This window comes from Melospiza georgiana, chromosome 16 (assembly GCF_028018845.1).
Source record: "Melospiza georgiana isolate bMelGeo1 chromosome 16, bMelGeo1.pri, whole genome shotgun sequence".
NCBI classification, from domain to species: Eukaryota; Metazoa; Chordata; class Aves; order Passeriformes; family Passerellidae; genus Melospiza; species Melospiza georgiana.
In genome coordinates, this window is record NC_080445.1 from 14874665 (window position 1) to 14894825 (window position 20161).

The 20161-nt window shown below is 52.8% G+C and overlaps 1 protein-coding gene across 3 annotated transcripts in view; it reads left to right on the plus strand.

Annotated features, from left to right (window-relative positions):
• The window catches only part of WDR90 (WD repeat domain 90), a 38683-nt gene that overhangs the window by 17791 nt on the left and 731 nt on the right, over positions 1 to 20161 (plus strand). For 2 of the 3 annotated variants that reach the window (XM_058035261.1, XM_058035263.1), the window contains 23 exons: positions 340 to 479; positions 983 to 1113; positions 2726 to 2856; positions 3214 to 3375; positions 3652 to 3780; positions 4291 to 4424; positions 4505 to 4542; positions 4851 to 5060; positions 5457 to 5636; positions 7000 to 7094; positions 7987 to 8089; positions 8903 to 9024; positions 9756 to 9915; positions 11122 to 11312; positions 11529 to 11697; positions 13388 to 13499; positions 14351 to 14522; positions 15110 to 15232; positions 15315 to 15501; positions 15929 to 16059; positions 18146 to 18289; positions 19356 to 19475; positions 19861 to 19945. In XM_058035261.1, coding sequence (XP_057891244.1) covers positions 340 to 479; positions 983 to 1113; positions 2726 to 2856; positions 3214 to 3375; positions 3652 to 3780; positions 4291 to 4424; positions 4505 to 4542; positions 4851 to 5060; positions 5457 to 5636; positions 7000 to 7094; positions 7987 to 8089; positions 8903 to 9024; positions 9756 to 9915; positions 11122 to 11312; positions 11529 to 11697; positions 13388 to 13499; positions 14351 to 14522; positions 15110 to 15232; positions 15315 to 15501; positions 15929 to 16059; positions 18146 to 18289; positions 19356 to 19475; positions 19861 to 19945 — 3169 coding nt within the window. The remainder of the gene's footprint in view (positions 1 to 339; positions 480 to 982; positions 1114 to 2725; positions 2857 to 3213; positions 3376 to 3651; positions 3781 to 4290; positions 4425 to 4504; positions 4543 to 4850; positions 5061 to 5456; positions 5637 to 6999; positions 7095 to 7986; positions 8090 to 8902; positions 9025 to 9755; positions 9916 to 11121; positions 11313 to 11528; positions 11698 to 13387; positions 13500 to 14350; positions 14523 to 15109; positions 15233 to 15314; positions 15502 to 15928; positions 16060 to 18145; positions 18290 to 19355; positions 19476 to 19860; positions 19946 to 20161) is intronic. The other variant, XM_058035262.1, reaches the window with a different exon arrangement.

A 20161-nucleotide genomic window follows, 5' to 3' on the forward strand; every position in this document is an offset into this window, starting at 1 on the left:
AAAATAGTATAATAAAGTAATTAATTAGCCTTCTAATAAGATAAAGTCCTCCTCATCATTCCTCCCGGACGTCAGGCAAAGATATCACCGATATGAGGTATTGTTGGACACAACTATTTCCCTTTCCTCCATCTTCTAAAGATTGCTTATTAGCACAAACCATAACACCCAAGGGCTTTATCTGAGTGCCCAAAGACCCAGGACTTCAGTGGGATTTGGATCCATCCAGGCAGGAGCAGGGACATGCTCATGGTGGAGATGTGAGGCTGATCAGTTGTTGGGTCCAGCTGCAGCTCCAGTGCTCTCCAGCTTTGTGCCTGTGGTGTCTCTTCCCTGCAGCTGTATGACTTCTCAGCTGCAGAGGAGACTCCCTGTACTGTGGCCTTCCACCCCTTCTGGAAGATGCTGGCCTGTGGCTTCGACAGCGGGGTGGTGAGGATCTTCAACCTGGCTGCCTCTGACCTCCTGCTGGAGCACAAGTGAGTGAAGTGGGAGCTCCAGGGGTCTGACTGGGTGTCCTGGTGATGAGACAGCCACAGTGACACTCATGGAGCTCCACAAGCCTCAGGTCCCAGCTGGGTGGGCTTGGGGCAGATCTGCTGTGCCAAGGCTCTGGGTGGTGAAAGCCCAAGCTGTGAAAGCTATGAGGGCTTTCTTTGTGATTTCCCAGTGGACAGCAGTAGGAAAGAGCTGGGCAGGGAGCCCTTGTGAGCCTCAGTGTGGGGTTTGGAGGATGCTCCAAGGGAAAAGGGAGCAGGTTCCATCCAGGCTGGAGCCTGCACTCACTGCTTGGTTTTGTGACAGTCAAGAGTGTTGTTTGTCCTGGGATGCTGCAGGGGTGAGCACAGCAGGGTCCTGCTCTGTTCCTGGTTAATTTATCCTCTTGGGTTCTTCACAGTGTTACACTCAACATCACCACTGTTCCCTCTGTCTGTGATTCCTTTTTCTCTTCCCTTTTTCCATGTTTTCTGCCCCCTCTCAGGCAGCACCGCACTGCAGTCACAGGGCTGACCTTCTCTCCTGATGGCAATTTGATGTTCAGCTCCTGCCTGCAGGGAACACTGGCTCTGTACAGACTTCTGGCACAGAAAATCCAGGTTCTGAGAGTCCTGGGTAAGACCCTGGGGTTGGGGTTGCCTTTCTTCTTTTTCTGTATTAGCACAGACATGCTGACGCCAGAGCCAGCCCAAGCTCAGCCTGCTTGGAGTGATATTTCCCAATGAACTTTCTGAGCTTTGGCATTTACCCCTGCTCTGGGCTTTGCTGAGGTACCTCCAGTCCTGGGGGCACTTCTGGGCCCTTCACAAGGCAGACACTGAGGGGCTGGAGCATGTCTGGGAAGGGTCTGGAGCACCAGGAGGGGCTGAGGGAGCTGGGAAGGGGCTCAGCCTGGGGAAAAGGAGGCTCAGGGGGGCCCTTGTGGCTCTGCACAGCTCCTGACAGGAGGGGACAGCCGGGGGGGTCGGGCTCTGCTCCCAGGGAACAGGGACAGGACAAAGGGAAATGGTCTCAGATTGTACCAGAGGAGGTTTAGATTTGATCATGGGAAAATTCCTTCATTGGAAGGGTGGTCAGGCACTGGCACAGCTGCCCAGGGAGTGGTGGAGTCACCATCCCTGGAAGGATATAAAAGATGTGGATGTGGCACCTGGGGGCATGTTTTAGTGGACTTGATGATCTTAGGGGGCTTTCCCAACCTCAATAATTCTGTGATTTCTGTTTGTACCTTCTGTGTGAGCAAACCCCAGGGACTGCCAGCCCTTCCCTACCTGTCCTGGTTCAAACCCTCTCATCCTGCTGCTCTGATGATTTCATTAATGTGCTGGGGTCACAGAGATTTATTCATGCCCAAGCCCTGACTCTTTCCATTCTGTACATGTGCAATTTAATTTGTTTGAAGTGGATTGTTGCCCTAATCCTGCCTGCAGCAGAGCTGCTCTGTGCTGGTGAATGGAGCTGGTGGAGAGCTGGAGGCAGGGCAGGGGCAAGGCAGTTTGGAAAAATTAGTGTCACATTTAATGTACACTTTGGAAATGAGTTGTGACAGCACAAGCTTGAGCAGGGAAGGGGAACTCTGATTTTTATACAGTGTAATACTGCACAAAGAGGAGGAACCTGCCCCAGGAGGTGTGCAGGAGAAGGAACAGGGATTGGAGGAATCAGGGAATTAATCTAAAATCACCCAGGTTTGGTGTCAGTGCTGCAGCTGGACCTTCACGTGGTGCCTCTGCTCTGAAAATGTGTTTGCTGCCTGGTCACGTTCCAGGGACAGAGCAGTGGAATTATGGTCATGGAATAAATACAGAGAATTGCTGTAATTTCTGTGATTTTCAGACCTCTGGGTCTCTCTGCCCTCTGGACTAACATCAGTGTGGTGGTGGTGAGCACTGACCTCATTCTGCTCTGGGTTCAGACACCCAGGCTGCAGCTGAGATCTCACAGAGCTCCTCATCACATCCCCTTGTAACACTAAAAAATAAGCCCTGAAATCAATTTTATTCCTTTGATTTTGCTCTACTCTCCTTGAAAACACTGCATGTTCACTCAGGCAACAAGCTGTGCATCTCAACCTTGTTTTTGAGGTGGTTCACTGCACATTCTGGGCGTGTAAATAAAATTTGCAGCATCTCCTAGAAGCACAGGTTGCTTTTTTCTCAAGCTGCTGCTGAGCAGCACCATCAGAGTGGGCTTTGCTTGCTGCTCAGTGCCTTGCTGTGTCCCCCAGGCAATGTGGTGGCCCGGGATGGTGGCAGTGGCGTGGACACCCTGGTGCTCAGTGGGGACAGTCGCCTGCTGGCCTTCGTGGGGCCCTCCAAGTATGTGGTGACAGTGATGGAGGCCTGCTCACTCGATGAGGTACCCAGCAGAGTCCCCTCACTCTGGGGACAGGGCTGTCCCCTGGGAACCCCCAGGCTGCAGCCAGGGAGGTGGATCAGGGCTGACAGTGAGCTCCCTGCTTTCCCTTCTGTGAGACAGAAATAACACATTCAAGGTTTCTTCTCCTCTGCCTTCCTTCTCTGTTAGAAAGATAATTTGGGGTGTGCTGTGGAGGCTGTCAGCTCTCACCTCTCTCTTGACCTGCTATCCTGGGCATTGTCTGGACCTGCAGCCCCTTGTTAAGTGGAAGGGAAGGGTCCAGGGGGCTCCATAGCTTAGTATTAGGAGCAATCCTGGGGCTCTTGCAGTGTTGTTCAGTGGCTCTTTGTTCCACAGCTGCTGAGGGTGGACATCAGCATCCTGGATCTGCACAGCACCATCCTGGACTCTGCAGTGAAGGTCTGCTTTGGTCCTGTGCCTCAGGGAGAGCTCCTGGTGTCCACTTCTTCCAATAAAATCCTTGTGCTTGATGCAAAAACCGGGCGGCTGGTGCGAGAGGTAGGACACTGACATTCATCCCCCAGGTCTCCTGTGGGGGCTGGGCACTACTTGTCTTTCTGGGAGGTTAAATGAGAGAAAAACTCTTCCTGGAGCTCACAGGCTTCAAAGAAGCACAAGTGAGAAGCCTGCAGCTGTCCCAGTGTGCTCGTGCTCAGGGTGAGCCTGAGCTTGTCCTTGTTTTCCACACTGTCACACTGCTGTTCTCTTGCTGAAGTGTAAATAAGGATATGAACCAGCTCAGCTAAGGCTGCTGGTGCCATTTCTTGTCCTCAGGTGTCCCCTGTGCACAAGCTGAGCTGTTCCTCATTGGCACTGAGCAAGGATGGCCAGTACCTGCTGACTGCTGGTGACAAGGTCATCAAGGTGTGGGACTACAGGATGCGCTTCACCATCAACTTCCAGGTACTGCCCACCCGGGGGGAAGGGGGTGGTGCTGCATTGTGAGTCTCCAGGGAAGAGAGCAGCAAATGGGCTCTCTATGACCTGGCCCAGTGTCCCCAGTCCCAGTTTGCCCAGCAGAGAAATGCAGCCCTGATCCCACACTGTGCCCAGCAGTGGGCACAGACTGGGGCTGCCAGAGCACCCCAGTGAGAGCCTCTGCAATGGACAGAGGTAGGTATAGCTCTGTGTTAGGGACAGAGAGAGAAAATGGAGAGGAAAATGGTTCACCCAAAGCTTCAAAGATAGGATAAGACTTTGGACTCTTCAGCTTTTGCTTCCTTCCCTGAGTGAGTGTGTTGGAGATCGGCCCCGGGTTGATCAGCGCACAGGTGTGAGAACTGTACGTGTGATAGATCCTCTTCTGGACCTTCTGCTGAGGCCTGTAGACCCTGGCTGGGCAGGACAGGGAGTGGAGAACCCCATCCTGACAGGACAGGTGGTGATGGGGATTCAAGGCCTGCTCTCTCCCAGGTGTTCATCGGGCACTCAGAGCCCGTGCACCAGGTCGCCTTCACCCCAGACCAAGAGCACGTCATCAGCATTGGGGATGCCATCTTCCTCTGGGATTTCCTGGCTCCACCTCCAGTCAAGTCATCCCCAGGCAGGTAATGGTGCTGGCAGTGCCTGTGTGTGGCCCCTGTCCCTGCCCCTTCCCTGTGTGACTCCAGTCTCCTCCCCTTCCCAGGGCTCGTTCCCCTGTGTCCACTCTGGTGCTGGGCTCAGGTGAGTTTGCCTCTTCCCATGAGTTGTGCTGGCAGCTTTCCCAGAGGGATCTGGGGGGATGTTCCTTCCCTGAGGGGGTCATGTAGTGGGGGGCAAACCAGCTAATTAGCCTTGAGGGACAATCTCAAATTAATTGGCAGCACCTCTCAGTCTGCCTAGGTGGGGATGTTCTGAGCAGAGCCACTCTGGGCTTTCTGGTAGATTTTCAGCTTTTGCCTTCTGTCTTTCTCTGCCTTCATCTCCTCTGCCTTCTTTCTCCCTTATTGCCCCTCTCTCTCTGTCCCTCTCTTTCTTAAAACACAGAGAAGTGGTTTCTATGGAAGCTGAGGTGTCACCATCCAGAAGGATGAGAGGAGCATGGGCTGAAGGAAGTGACACCAAGCCCTTTTCTTTCCCAGACAGAAGCTCTGAGAAGCCCAAGGATGGCTCTGAGACCCCTCGGCAGACAGTGCCTCTTCCACTGCTATCCTCCCCACCATGTTTGGATATCAGCTCTGTCCACCCAGCAGGGTTTCAAAGTAAGAGGAACTCCTTGCAGGAAAGGGGAAAATTAACCTTGTTTTAGGAAAAACTTGCCTAGTTCAGCAGCATCCTTGGAGCCATCCCTACCTGTGACCCCTTCTGGCAGACCAGTCTGCAATTCCTTCCCCTCAGCTCGGCTTTACTGGGGTTCAGCACCCCTTTATCCTCTGCTCTCCTCCACACACTGAGGTGCTGGCACAGCCTCTCTGACTGTGCTAAACACCTTGTTGGTCATTCCTGTAGGAATTGTCTGCTTTTCCCTCCACTCTAACAGCTGAGCTGTTCCACAGAGCAGGGGTCAGGCGCACGTGAAGTGGTCCTGAAGGACATGGGTGGCTCCATCTTCCCAAGGACATGGGTGGCTCCATCTTCCCCCTGATTTCTCTCCCCAGGTATTTCCTCTGAGTCGGACAGGGAGGAGGAAGCAGAACTGCCAGGCAGCAGCAGGAAGGTGGCAAATGAGCACAGAGATGCCTCAGTCATTGTGGTGGAATCAGATGGGAATGAGGAGCCTGTTGTGAGGCCCAGAGTGAGGCAGGAGAGCTCGAGGTCTCCTGAAAAAGCAGCAAACGGTAAATCCAGGGGTATTGCAGGTTTGTACAGAGCTGCAGGCCTGCATGGCAGCTTGGTCTATCCCCCAAAACCAAAGAAAGAACATGATTATTATTATTATGGAGCAGAGAGACCCAGCCACGTGCCCTGAGCTGTGAGGTGAAAGGCTGCAATGTGTTCCTAAGGAGTTTTCCCTTGGTCATGACCTTCCAAGGGCCCTCAGTATTGAGGGGGACTCACATTGATCCCTAAATCTGCTCGTTTTTCTGGCTCTTTCCCTGCTGCTGCTTCTGGGCACACCAGAAGCCTGCCTTCAGCCTGGAGCCAGTATCATCTCTGAGTGGCACGTCCCATTAAATCCAGCTGCAATTAAAGCTCCCAATGGCTCTATTAATAGCTGCACAGCCTGGGAGCTGCAGTGGTGTGTGGCAGCCTGCCAGGAGCAGGCAGCTGCCAGTGCTCAGCCCCTGCAGGACTTGTTGGAAAGCCTCAGGATAAAACTGCCCCCAGTGCTGGAGCTGTGGGGCTCATGGTTTCACAGGGATCCCACAGCACAAGCTGTGGCTGTCCTTAGGCTGCTTGCAGTGTGGTGTGGGAAATTTAGGATTCTTGGATAACTAATTAATATGATTAAGTAGAAGCTGTTTATTGTTTACATTTAGTACTTATTTATATATTCTAATTCTACTGATTACATATTTTTTATTGGTATTTTTGTCTATGTGTTTTGTATGTACTTTTAAGAATATGTGATTGGTTATAGTTTAGGTGGTTTACAGTTCTTGGAATTCAGTTTTTTAGTTACTTCTTTCTTATTTTGATACAGTTTATATCTTAGTAACTTTGAATTTTAGAGAACTTTGAGAAAATTATGGTAAGAACAGTTACAAGTGAAATGACTGGTGCACACTGTAGTCTAAGTTGTTCAGATACATTGCTTCAAGTGGGAAAGGAACTGAGAACTCCAGGGAATGGCTGGAGCTGAGTCAGGGATGGTCAGGCTGGATATCAGGAATAGGTTCTTTCCCCAGAGGGCATTGATTGAACAGGCTCCCCAGGGAATGGGCATGGCTGCCAGAGCTCCAGGAACACTGGGATGATGCTCTGAGGTGCAGGGTGGGATTGTTGGGGTGTCTGTGCAGGGCCAGGGGTTGGATCCTTGCGGGTCCCTTCCCACTTGGCATATGTATATGTGTCACACATATGTAAATGTGTATGCATTATGTATGTGTCACACACGTGACACTGCAGTTTGCTTTTTGCCTCGTGTGTGTTCGCACATGCATGGCACCTGAATATAAGCAAGCCACAGCCTGGCTGCTGCTCCCAAACCCTTCCCAGGAGCAGCATCCCATAGGTACCATTTTCTCCTTTGTGTGGCAGAGCCCAGGAAGGGAACCAGAGCTCCCAAATGTTGCATCCGCCCAGATTCCTACCGGCATTTCACCCCTCGCTTCAAGGCATCAGGGCTCCCCCAGGTGAGAGTTTTGCTGGTTACCTGGTGGAGAACAGGCATTTTGGGGCTGGGGTAGGTGGATTTTCCAAATTGTTTCCATTTTGTTCTCTTTTGTTGGAAAGCGATTTGGGAACTGTGCCTCTAGGCTGATGTTCAGCACAGAAATCCTAATGTTAATTCCCTGTTCTCTTCTACATGTAACTCTTCCCAGACTAGTAAAAAGTGAGTTGTGCTCAACTCTTTTTGTGTTGCCCAAATCTGCATACATTTTTATTCAAAAGGAGTGGAAATGGCATGTGCTATTGAGAGTGAAAGACGAGTGAGCAATGGAGTGATTCATTGTGCTCCCATATTTGTGAGCAGCTGCATTGGCAGAGCAGGCTGGGGAAGGCAAATCCATGGAGCGTAGTGAGGAGAGACACAGCACAGCTCCTGCTCTGTTAACAAACACAGCAGGGATAAAACAGAAACTTAACTCAGCCCTTCCCTAAGCTCTGCTGCTAGTGCTGGGAGAACAGCTACATCCAGATTTCATCCCCACTCCTCTCCTCTGTCCCTCCACCTGGCAGCATTTTTCTCCCAGTTCTCTTCCTGTTGAAATATCTGCATCCCAAGTCAGCCAAACCCATGGAACTCTTTCCCAGCAGGATTAGCAGCTGCTCCTTGGCTGGGCATTTGCTGCCAGCCTGTTTTGTGCCCTATCTAAAAGCATCTGTGCCTGGCTGTGCTGGGGCAGTGCCTCTTTTGTTATAGAATGTTATTTGTCTCTTCCGTTATGGAATTGTGTGAGTGTTGGCATGGATCTGTGTGGGATGTGTTTGAGGACACTCACTTTTTCCTGTGTGGGTGTTGATGCATCTGACCAGACCATTCTTCCAGAGATTATTTTAAGCCAGTGTCTGTTTTTCTTGCAGAGTTTCGTGTCTCCTCCAGCGGGCAGTGAGGTGCTGAAGCTGAAAGCAGTGATCGGCTACAATGGGAATGGCAGAGGGAATATGGTGTGGAACCCAGATACAGGTACACTGGGAATGCTCTGCAGGGCTGGGATGTGTTGCCAGAGCAGCTGTGGCTGCCTCAGGATCCCTGAAGTGCCCAGTGCCAGGTTGGACAGGACTTGGAGCAGCCTGGGATGGTGGAAGGTGTCCCTTGTTGTGGTGTGTTGTAATGTCCTATTTTGGCCTTCCAGGTCATTTCCCCAAGTGTGCCTATACCTCTCTCCCTTCCCCCTTACCCCCATGCTGAGTGAGTCCTGTCAATCAGGCTGAACATTCCAGCAGCGAGGGTCAGACTGGCCCAGGCACAATCTAACTGGTAATATTGGGAGCCTTTTTTTCCAATAGTCCCTGCCCGTGGCAGGAGGTGGAAGGAGATGAGTTTAAGCTCCCTTCCAACCCAACCCGTGTGTGATTCTGTTCTGTGGTTCTAGGGGTGTGTACTGAGTGAGGTTATGATCTGACTGTTAGATGGGGATCTTTGCTTGAACACAGAGGTTCTTTGTGCTGGTAAAATCCAGTAGCTCCTTGCTGTTGGCAAGCTTTAGTTGGTGGGACAGACTCAGACTCCAGCTGTTGAGTGGACAGAGCAGGAGGGGAGCTCCCAAAGCCCATCCTGCCTCCTTTCTCTAGCTGGAATGGTGGCCAGCAGCTCTGCTTCACTCAGGTTAGGGAAAGTGAGATTTCACCCCGCTCCCAACCTGCTGCTGCTGAGCTGCATCAAAGGCTCAGCTTTTACGTATTAATGAATCATAGCATTTTCCACGTGGGCTGTGGTGGGGGCTGGATGTGCAGCCTTTCCATGAAAACATCCCCTCTCCTCCCCCTCCTCTGCCAGGCTTCTTCGCCTACTCCTGTGGCTGCGTCATCGTGGTTGAAGACCTGCACTCGGGCTCGCAGAGCCACTGGCTGGGCCACGCCGAGGAGATCTCCACCCTCACCCTCAGCCACCACGCCCAGGTGGGAGGGGCTGCTCTGCCCCAGGACAGGGCTTGTCCCTGTCGCTTTGCGGTCCCACAGCCTAAAATCCGTTTTGTTGTTCCTCCTTCTGCCTGGAGGCTATGGAGATTGTTTTGGAGTCAGCTCTCTGTTGTGCTGGAGAATGTCCAGAGAAAGGAACAGAGCTGGGGAAGGGGCTGGAGCACGAGGCTGATGTGGAGAAAAGGAGGTTCAGGGGGCACCTTGTGGCTCTCCACAACTCCTGACAACAGGGGACAGCTGGCAGGGGTCAGGCTGTGCTCTCTGAACAGGGACAGGATGAGAGGGAACGACCTCAAGCTGTGCCTGGGGAGGTTCAGGCTGGACATCAGGAAGAATTTCTCCATGGAAAGGGTGGTCAGGCATTGGAAGGGGCTGCTCAGGAGTGGTGAAGTCCCCATCCCTGGAGGTGTCCAAGGAGGAAGCTGAATGTGGCACTCCATGCCCTGGGCTGGGTGACAACATGGGGATCAGTCACAGGTTGGACTTGGAGATCTTGGAGATCTTTCCCAGCCTCAGTGATTCTGTAAAGGCTGTTCTCTTCCTGTGGGTGATGCTGCCTTTCCCTCCTGCCATCACTGAATGGTTGTTTCTCACTGAATTCTCCATTTGCCAGCCACATCCCTTTAATGTGAGAGAACTGAAAAAACCGTTAAGGCTAACGAGCATTCTCTAATTACACATTCTCTAATTACTTACACATTGTCTCTTAGGTTCTTGCCTCTGCCTCAGGGCAGAAGGATGGAGACTCCCACTGTCAGATCTGCATCTGGAGCACCCAGGATGGGGCCTGCACAGCAGAGCTGTTCCACCACGAGACACAAGTGCAAGCCATGGCGTTCTCCTGGGATGACAGATTCCTTGTCACCATAGGTGAGCACTCCTGTCACAGCAGCTGTGGGTGCAAAAAGACACCCCAGAGCAGACAGCTCATGGCAGGAGGGTGCTGTGAGCACCAGACTCCTGCCAGATGTGCAGCAGGCTCGTGGGTAGGAAGCTGTGCTGTGGTATCCTTGGGACAGCAGGGAATGCAGCAGTTAGAGCTTTCTTCTCCTGACTCACTGGTGCTTCTTAGACCCCCTGCAAATGGTTTGTGGGTACTATTTATAGTGTGCAGAGGGAAAAACCTTCTTCTGGACTTGTTATTGCTGCCTAGATGGACTTGGACAGAAGTAGCCAGGCTCCCAACTGTGAGCCTCCTGCCAGGCAGCCATGCCAGCACAGGATGGATGCTCAAGCTGTCTGTTTTGTTCAGGCAGGGGACATTTAAAGGACAACATGCAATTAGGAAGCTCTTGTTTTGCATGAGAGGGGACCTGTGGAGCAGACAATACACTCCCTCCAGGCTGGTGAGGCTGCCTTTGGAGAGAAAAGCAGGCTTTGCTGGAGAGAAAGGGAGTTTTGTGCTCTTCAGGGAGCAATGTGGGAGAGGAGCTCTCCTCCTCCAGCTCTGGTCTGGGCTGCAGGGGAGAGAAAAGCTCCACAGAGCTTGTGGAGCCTGGGAAAGGCAACAGGAGAGCACTGTCCTCCTGAGCTCTCTGGAAGCTTAGGAGCTTTGCCATCACTGAGGTCAGTGCCTTCTGCTCCCACCCAGCTGTGGTGGCTCCCATGGAAGTCAGCTCCCACCTCAGATGGGACCTTGGCAAAGGTGACATCCCGTTCTTTGTCAAGACAGGGTTAGCCCTGAGTGCCCAGGTCACTGGAGAGTTTGTGTGGGGCATTCCCAAGGTGTGCAGAGACTCCCAAGGATGGGGAAACTGCTCTGACATTGCTCTGCCTGCCCAATCCCAGCCCTGGCTGCTCCAGGTGACTCCACTGCCAGGACAGCCTTGCCACAATCTCCAGGGTGAAGTGCTGGGCCAGTTCTGCCTGTCCTTAACTTGGGCAAGCATCTGTCGTGTGGTGCAGCTTGTGCTGAGCACAGGAGGAGCTGTGTCCATGCCTGGAATGGTGTTGGGAACAGCTGTCTGCCAACAGCTGGATGAGGGGTGGCACAGCTGATGTGTGTGTGCTGTGTGGATGCTTGTGAGCATCCTGAGGCAGCAGAGTTCTTCCTGCTCTCTTTCCCTTTCTCCTTAGGGGACTACAGTGACCAGACCATGGCTCTGTGGAGCACCCACACCTATGAGCTCGTGCTGTCCACTTGTATCTCAGAGCCTCTCCACGATGTGGCTTTTAGCCCTTTCTCTCACCAAGACCTTGCCTGTGTGGGGAGGGGAGCTGTGACATTCTGGGTGTTGGAGCAGCAGGAAGCTGCTGTCAGACTCAAGGTAAACCTCCCTTTTACCTTTTAAGGTTTATTTTCAGCATCTCTGACTTAATGATTTCTCTCAGTGAGGTGATATTGACTGTGCACAAACAGCTTTTGGTTGTATTGAGGAATTAACTGCAGGAATTGAGGGGAGGAGGATGTTTTTTCTCCTGATTCATCTAAGCACTTTCTAAGTTCATTGCCTTTGACATTGCTGGTTTTTATGCTCTGGCAGGTTCATCGTGCCCCTGCCCCGGACGTGCTGGGGCTGGTGGAGCTGACATCTCTCTGCTATGGTGCTGAGGCTCTCCTTTACACTGGGACCAACTCAGGCCAGATCTGTGTGTGGGACACAGAGACCAATTCCTGCTTCATGACGTGGGAGGCTGATGAGGGCGAGATCGGTGGGTGCAGTGCCAGGGCTGCAAGGGGAACGTGCTGGGAAAGGAGCCCTGAGCTCACACACTTCCCATTTCAGCTGTGCTTGGAAACCAGTTTGCTGTGTTGGATGCAAGATGGGTGGGGTGGCAATGGATCTGTGACCTGGGTCTCCTGGGGGCTTTATAGAATCATTAATGTTGGAAAAGTTCTCTAAGATCATCAGGTCCAACCCCTGACCCAGCACTGCCAGGTCCAGCATAAAGCCCTGAGCATCACATCCACAATCTGTTTGAGTCTTGCAGGGATGGTGGCTCCACCACTGCTCTGGGCAGCCTGTGCCAAAGCACCCACAGCCCTCTAGTCTGTAAAACAGTGCTGGGCTGTAGAACTTTCCCACTTTTCTGCCTGAGTGGCTGTCAGGAGCACCCAGGGATGATGACAGGGTATCATTGTCACCACCTGTAATAAAGGGATGAGACCATTGTTGGGCTTAAAATGATTTACAGCTCAGACAAACATCAGTCTCAGAGGCCATGAGATTTTAGAGGAGCAGGCAGTCAGCCATAGCACAAAGTAGTCACAAGTTCTTTATTGTTACAAGACAATATAGAACTTTCTAACCCAGTGGACAGTTGCCACAGGGTTTATTTTGCTTTTCTAACCTATCACCTTTACTTACTTCTACTGCACTGCAGATATTTTATCCAATAGGCTTCTGTCTCACATGCACACTGATGCTTCTGTTGTAACTGCTAAACTCTTAGCTTATTCTGTACAACCTCACCCCTACAGTATAAACCCTTCACCATCTTTCCCATACAGTTTCTTACTCGCTTAAGGCATATTCTTACTTACAACTATAGAAACATAAGTTTCTGAATTTTCTGCTTAATGTCTGTGTATTGTATTTTTACATCAATGCAAGCTTCTCCCGAGGCTGCAAATCAAACCCTTCAGTGTCCGTGGAAGTTTCAGTTTTTTCCAATTCCCACATGTCTTGGTTTGAACGGACAGGTGTCTGTTAAGGAAGGCAAGAGCCTTCCTTGAAATGGAAAATGGAAACCCCTCCCTCTGAATTATTATAACTTTTTTAATTAAGAGGCTCCCAGGCAAAGATATGGGAATAGGAATAACAGTTTTTTACTAGGAAAAATTAAAAAATACAAATGCCATAGTACAAAAAACCCAGAAAACAAAAAACTGCCAGAGTCAGAATAGGAGCTGACACTCTGTTGGTCAGGGTGCTGGTAGCAGTCTCATTCCATGGCCCTCCTGCAGTGCCAGCTGTGGCTCTGCTGCAGCAGGGATCCTGCACAAGGGGGGAGTTTTCCTCTGCAGCTCCAGGGCTGCTGCAGATGGGCCTGGGCTCCCTCTGGCCATGCAGGGCAGCAGAAAGCTGCTCCTCTGGCAATGCAGGGGGCAAAGGCTGCTGTGCTGTGCCAGGCTCAGATTGGATCCAGGCAGGAATGCTTGGCTCCTCCCCTGGGCGGAGCATCTCCCCATGGGATGCTGGGATTGGATCAGCCCTGCAGGGACACTCAGTGGCCATGGACAGCAGAGAGGGTTGGTTGTGGAAGAGATAAAACTGCCCCATGAGCAGAGGATACCTGCCCCATGTCTGACAGCTGTCAGACAGCATACACACACACACCTTACCCCCAGCACACCCAGCAGGGACCCTGCACACTGACAGGTGCCCTTGCTCCTCCCCAGGGGTGCTGCTGTGCCGGCACCAGCGCCTGCTCAGCGGCAGCAACACCAAGCGCATCCGCCTGTGGTCCGTGGGCAGCGTGCAGGAGCTGAGGCTGAGAGGGCCCAATGCCAGGTAGGAGCTCATGGTCTCTCAGCTGGCAGCCCCCAGGACCTGTCTGAGAGGTGGCTTTTTGCAGACAGACACCACGTGCAACCACGCTGCTCCTGCTGCTCTTCCATCCTTAGCTTTTTCTCTGCGTCCTGTGACTGCTGATTCTTTCTGTCTGGATCTTTTGACTGAATTTTTGCCACAGGTAGCTGAACCCTCTTAATAGTGGAAGTGGGTGTTTATCGTGCCTGAAGTTTGTGTCTGTGGTTTGTAGGAATTCCTTTAGAAGTAGGGAAAATACATTGCCTTTGTTTCTTCTCTCATGCTATTGCATGCCCTATTCTTTTCTTTCCTGTAAAAAGATGGTTTAAGTACAAATCACAGAAATTGAATGGTTTGGGTGGGGAGGAACCTTCAAGACCATCCCATTCCAACCCTCCCTGCCATGGGCAGGGACACTTTTCACTATCCCAGGTTGCTCCAAGCCATGTCCAGCCTGGCCCTAGACACTGCCAGGGATCCATGGGCAGCCACAGCTGCTCTGGGCACCCTGTGCAGGGCCTGCCCACCCTCACAAAAAATATTCCTTCCCTATATCCCATCCAACCCTGCCCCCTGGCAGTGGGAAACCCCTCTCCCTTGTCCTGTCGCTCCAGGCTCCTGTCCAAAGTCCTTCTCCAGCTCTCCTGGAGTCCCCTTAGGCACTGGAAGGGGCTCTGAGGGCTCCCAGGATGAACAACCCCAGCTCTCCCCGTGACTGTTCCATGGACACAAGCCCCTCATTGAACTGGCTCATTAGGAAGTTGGATTTAAAGCAGGCAGAGTGGCTGTTCCAACATCTGAGGCAGTCCTCCTCCCACCCTGCCTTCCTGCAGGTCTGGCTCAGTGCTGCTGGAGCACGAGATCACCCTGGATGGGACCATTGTGAGCACAGCCTTTGATGACTCCCTGGAGATGGGGATTGTGGGCACCACGGCAGGGACCCTGTGGTACATCAACTGGCTGGAGAGCACCAGCATCCGACTCATCAGTGGCCACAAGAGCAAGGTCAGAGGCTGGGCCTGCTTTGAGTTTTGCTGTTGCTTCAGGCTCTCTTTCTGTTACAGGAAAAAGGGGTTCAAATGGTGGGAGAGAAGGTATTTTATGACAGCTTGCAGTGCACCTTGCCTGGACTACCTTTGGGGTTGGTTTACTCTTTGCCATGATTGATAAGATTGGAAAAGACCTTTAAGATCATCAAGTTCAAGCACCAACCCAGCCCCACGACATTAAACTATGTCCTCACATGCCACACCTACACATTTTTTGAACACTGTTGGGTATGGTGAATATTTTTGAATACTCTAGGATATGGTGACTCCACCATTGCCCTAGGCAGCCTGTGCCAGTGCTTTTACAACCATTTCTGTGAAGAAATTCTTCCTAATATTCAGTGTAAATCTTCCCTGGTGCAAGTTGGGGACATTCCCTCTTGTCCTGTTAGCCCAAAAGCAAAGCTCTGCACCATCTTTTTTGTTCCCTCTCATCTGGCGGGTCCCATGAGCACAATCCTGGGGATGAAGGGGCAGGGCAGCTGATGTGCTCTGGGCTGTGGCACCCTTAGAGCCCTGCTGTGTGCCTTTTCCCTGGAGCAGGTGACTGAGGTGTGCTTCAGTCCTGACGAGAGTCACTGTGCCACGTGCGGCGAGGACGGCAGCGTGAGGATCTGGGCTCTGGGCAGCACCGAGCTGGTGGTGCAGTTCCAGGTGCTCAACCAGGTAAGGGATCACATCAAGTCCCTTCCTCTTGGCACAGGGAAGTGTCCCCTGTGTCAGCAGGTCTGTGCCAATTTCCTTGCAGAGCTGCCAGTGCCTGGCCTGGAAGCCTCGTCCCGTTGGGGTGTGGCCTCGTCCCGGCGAGAGCCAGCACGTGGTGGCAGGGTACAGTGATGGCACTGTCCGTGTGTTCAGTGTCTCCAGGACAGAGATGGAGCTGAAAATGCACCCCCACGCTGCTGCTCTGACAGCAGTCACCTACTCCACTGATGGTGAGGCTGCCTGAGGGGACACTGGGGACATGGGACCTCAGGGAATGTGGCTTGGTGCTGCTCTGTGTCATGGCCCCCTTCCCAAAACCCCAGGGCCAGGGAGAGCCACAGAACTTGTCCCAGTGAGCTCTGGTGACTCTGCCAGCTGGGCATGTGCTGGGTGGGGCACAGGAGGTGCATTGGCTCTGGGATAGCCAAGGGGTTTGGGTACAACAAACACCTTTGTTTTATGATCTGCTGTGGCTCTTCTTCAGTATTGAGGTGTAGTGGGTGTCTCTGAGACATCTCATCACACCCAGCCCTTGACTGGGATGTTCCCAGCCTTTCACAGTGTTTCAGGACACTGATATCCCATAGCTTTGGACCTTTCTCCTCTTTTTTTCCTCCTACAAGAATTGTCCCATTCTTTCCTCTCCTCTGCCACCAGGGGAAATGATCCTATCTGGGGGCAAGGATGGGATAGTGGCTGTCAGCAGCCCTCGCACTGGAATGACCATCCATGTCCTGGCTGACCACAAAGGCTCCCCCATCACTGTTCTCCAGTGCACCAGGAAGCAGGTGAGACCTCAGGAGTGACCCCAGTCCCCATCTGTCACTGCACAGCTCTGGTCAGCAAGTTTGCTTTGGTGTCCCTTGCTTTTCCTCTTTGGAAGTCTTCCTCCATCCCTTCCAGAAAGTTCGGATCAGGTTTTCCAGGGATATATTCAGTGGAATAAATCTCCATGTATTGCAGGTGCAGCCTGAGTTGAGGCTGTGCCTGCAGGGGGACCTTTGGTGGCAGTTGTTGACACCCTGCACATGGGTGTGACATGAACCTGTGCCACAGGCTCTTGGAGAGCAGCATCCCTCAGGAGCAGCCCAGGCTGTCAGCCTGCAGACCCTGTGCCCCCCAAAAAGGGTTTTTGGTTCCTCTGAGCTGGGAAGTCTTGGCTGTGCAGCAGTGGGATGGTTTGATACTCCTTTGTCCTCCTCTTCATGGAGCATTTTTTCCCTTTGCACAGCAGAAATGAGAATAGTTTTCTCTAAGCTCTCAGGCTTTAAGATCATCTACACTGCAAGGCTGTGTTTCCTGGTAATCTGAGACTGAGGAAATCCTCCTTGATTTGAGGTGAAGGACGTTGTTAGGGGACACGTGGTACTGGAAATAACTCCCCTAGGAGATGTGCAGATCCACAGGGTGTCCCAATGAAGAGAACTGAGTTGTTCAGACCAGAATTTGGGTTGGAAAGGGCCTTAAAAATCATCCATTTCCAGCCCCCTGCTATTGTAAATCAAAGGTAACTCTGACAAAGGGGAGACAATGATGCATCTGACTCCATTGATATCAGAAGGCTAATTAATTACTTTATTATACTATACTATATACATTTCATCTAAACTGAATCTGCCAAGCATTCACTCTGCACACACCTGCTCACACTGCACTGAATCTCATGACTGTCACCCAACATTCCCTACACACACACACTCTTGGCCCTGATAGGCCAAGGAAAGAAAACATCCTCACTTTGGCTAAACAATCTCCATATTGCATTCTGCTTTGGCACAAACACAGGCACAGCAAGTGATAAGAATTGTGTTTTCCCTTTCTCTGAGGTTAAGAGAATGTGAATCTCAGAAATCCTTGGGAAGAATTGTGCCTTGCTTTTCTCTGTGAAGGGAAATGTGGCAACACCCTGCCATGTGCAGGGACCCCTCTCACTAGACCAGGTTGCTCCAAGCCCTGTCCAGCCTGGCTTTGGACACTTCCAGGGATGGGGCAGCCGCAAACAGAGATTAATCCTGGCTTTCATCCCCTAAACACAAGCCCCATGTTCCCATGAGTTCCTGTCCCACTCTTTACTGTCCCCCTCCTTCAAAGCCTCTGTGCCCCCAGAAGGACAGGGCTGTGTTTGTGCTCCCAGTACCATGAGAAGGAAGGGAACTCACCAGGACAGGGCTGTGTTTCTGCCCCCAGAACCATGAGAAGGAAGGGAACTCAAAAGGACCGGGCTGTGTTTCTGCCCCCAGTACCATGAGAAGGAAGGGAACTCAAAAGGACAGAGCTGTGATTCTGCCCCCAGTACCACGAGCTCGGGGTGAAAGGAGGGCAGCTCACAAGGACAGGGCTGTGTTTCTGCCCCCAGAACCATAAGAAGGAGGGGAGCTCACAAGGACAGGGCTGTGTTTCTGCCCCCAGAACCATAAGAAGGAGGGGAGCTCACAAGGACAGGGCTGTGTTTCTGCCCCCAGTACCATAAGCCTGGGGAGGAAGGAGGGGAGCTCACCAGGACAGGGCTGTGTTTCTGCCCCCAGAACCATGAGAAGGAGGGGAGCTCACCAGGACAGGGCTGTGTTTCTGCCCTCAGTACCACGAGCTCGGGGTGGAAGGAGGGGAGCTCACCAGGACAGGGCTGTGTTTCTGCCCCCAGTACCACGAGCTCGGGGTGGAAGGAGGGGAGCTCAGAAGGACAGGGCTGTGTTTCTGCCCCCAGTACCATGAGAAGGAGGGGAGCTCACCAGGACAGGGCTGTGTTTCTGCCCCCAGTACCACGAGCTCGGGGTGGAAGGAGGGGAGCTCAGAAGGACAGGGCTGTTGTTTTTGCCCCCAGTACCATGAGAAGGAGGGGAGCTCACCAGGACAGGGCTGTGTTTCTGCCCCCAGTACCACGAGCTCGGGGTGGAAGGAGGGGAGCTGTGGCTGGCAGCCAGCTCCGACCGCCGCGTCAGCGTCTGGGGCTCCGACTGGCTCCAGGACAAGTGTGAGCTCCTCGACTGGCTCAGCTTCCCAGCCCCTGCTGGCCCTGAGGTGAGTGTGGCACCTGCCAGGCCCTGCCTGCTCCTGGTGTGAGGCTGGGCACCAGCAGAGATGGAGGAGGGAGGCTCTGAGAGTGACTGTGTGCTTAGGGAAGGCAGCTCTGTTAGTCCAGCTCACAGAGTGTTGCCAATGCACCTTCTTGGGCGTGGAAGTAAAGTAGCAGGGCCAGACTGCTCTGCAGCACTGACTTTAAGCATGGGAGCCCTAAACTGCACCTGCAAAGAGCTGAGAGCCCTGTGGCAGCAAAGCAGAGCCCAGGCAGCAGTGAGCAGGAGGGAGAGCTAATTATGAGCTTGCTGCTAATTCTGACACTCCTGAGTGTGAGTGCTCTGAGCCAGGAGCGTGGTGATGGCTTCCCAGAGCCAAGTACTCAGCCCTGTGTGCCTCTGCTGCTTGGCAGAGGCCTCTGGCTCCAGCCCAGGGGCAGGGTTTGGGCAGCAGGACACCTGCTGGAAAAGCAGGAGGATCTGTGTTGGTTGGAGAGGATGGAGATGGTCCCTAGTGCAGGTGACATTGGCAGACAGAGGGGAGCTGGGTGGTTTTGGGGGGGAAAGAGGCAGTGCCTCAGACTGGGTCCATACAGCACCTGGGCTCTGTCAGTAATTCTTCCATTTATTACCAAAAAGATGGATTTGCTCTGGAAAGAAGCTCACTACAGCTCTCCCTGCAGCATGAAGGTTTGATCTTGCATCCCCTGCTCAAGATCTGCCTCCTGGGCCCTGTTTTCTTGTGTTAAGCTGATTCATAACCAAATCCCAGCTTCAAGCCCATGCAGCAGTAATATGTCAGTGGGAATTCAACCTGTTGGAGCCTCATGGGACCTGCTCCTACAACACTAAATGATTTGCTCCAGGTTTCCATGGCAGGGTGTGGTTGTTCCTTGCTTTCCCTGAGCCAGAGATGGGAATGCAAGAGGGAGGAAGCAGCCTCCACCATACTCATGTCTCACTGCTCAAACCCTCACAGCCCTGGGGTCCCTCTGTGCTCTCCTGTTATCTCTCATTGATCCAAATAAGAGAACCCAGCCTGTTTTGTTGCCTTTGGTTTCCCTCTTCAGGGTCTGGACAGCCTCCCTCCCAGCCTGGCTGCGTTCTGCCCTTGGGAACATGGTGTCCTGGTCTACGTGGGTTTTGGGCTGCAGAAGGAAGCTTTGTTCTACAGCCTGAGGAAAAAACAGGTACCTGTCCCCTGCCACGGGCAGTGGGGACAGGGGAGGCTGCCCTGTGTGTTACCCTCAGTCCCAGGGGTGGGGTGGGCTCAGGCAGCTGCTCAGGGAACAGATTTTCATTTTGGAAACTCCCGAGTGTGGCCCAGGTGAGCAGCAGAGCCCTGCCCCAGCCTCAGGCTGCATCCAGGCAGGCAGCCAGTCCCTGATCCCAGCGAGAGGAAGGTGGCTGCTTCCAGAACATCCAACACTCTCTGCATTGTCTCCTGGATGCCTGGGGCAGCTTTAGGAGCTGTGCACCCTCAGCCTCCCCATCACCCTCCGTAGGGCTGTGGCTGCACAGCTGTGGCTCTGCCCTCCCCTTTGAGCTGCCCGTGTTTCTCTTGCTGGCCTGCAGGTGCTCAGGAAGATCTCCCTGCCAGCCTTTGCCACGTCCCTCAGCCTGTCCCCAGCTGCACCTTTCATGGCTCTTGGCTTTAGTGGTGAGTGCTGGGGGTGCCTGGGCCACTCCTTCTTCTGCCAGAGGGGAAACAAGTGTCCTCATTCATCCAAACAAGAGACATGTCCTCAAACCTGGGAGCTACAGTCCAGGGAGAGGAGAAACCTCCAGGAGGCTCCTGGGTCAGAAATGAGACGCATGAGGTCAATCCTCTTGGCCATGGGCCACTGCAATGACTTCGCGGGGTTCTGGACTGTCT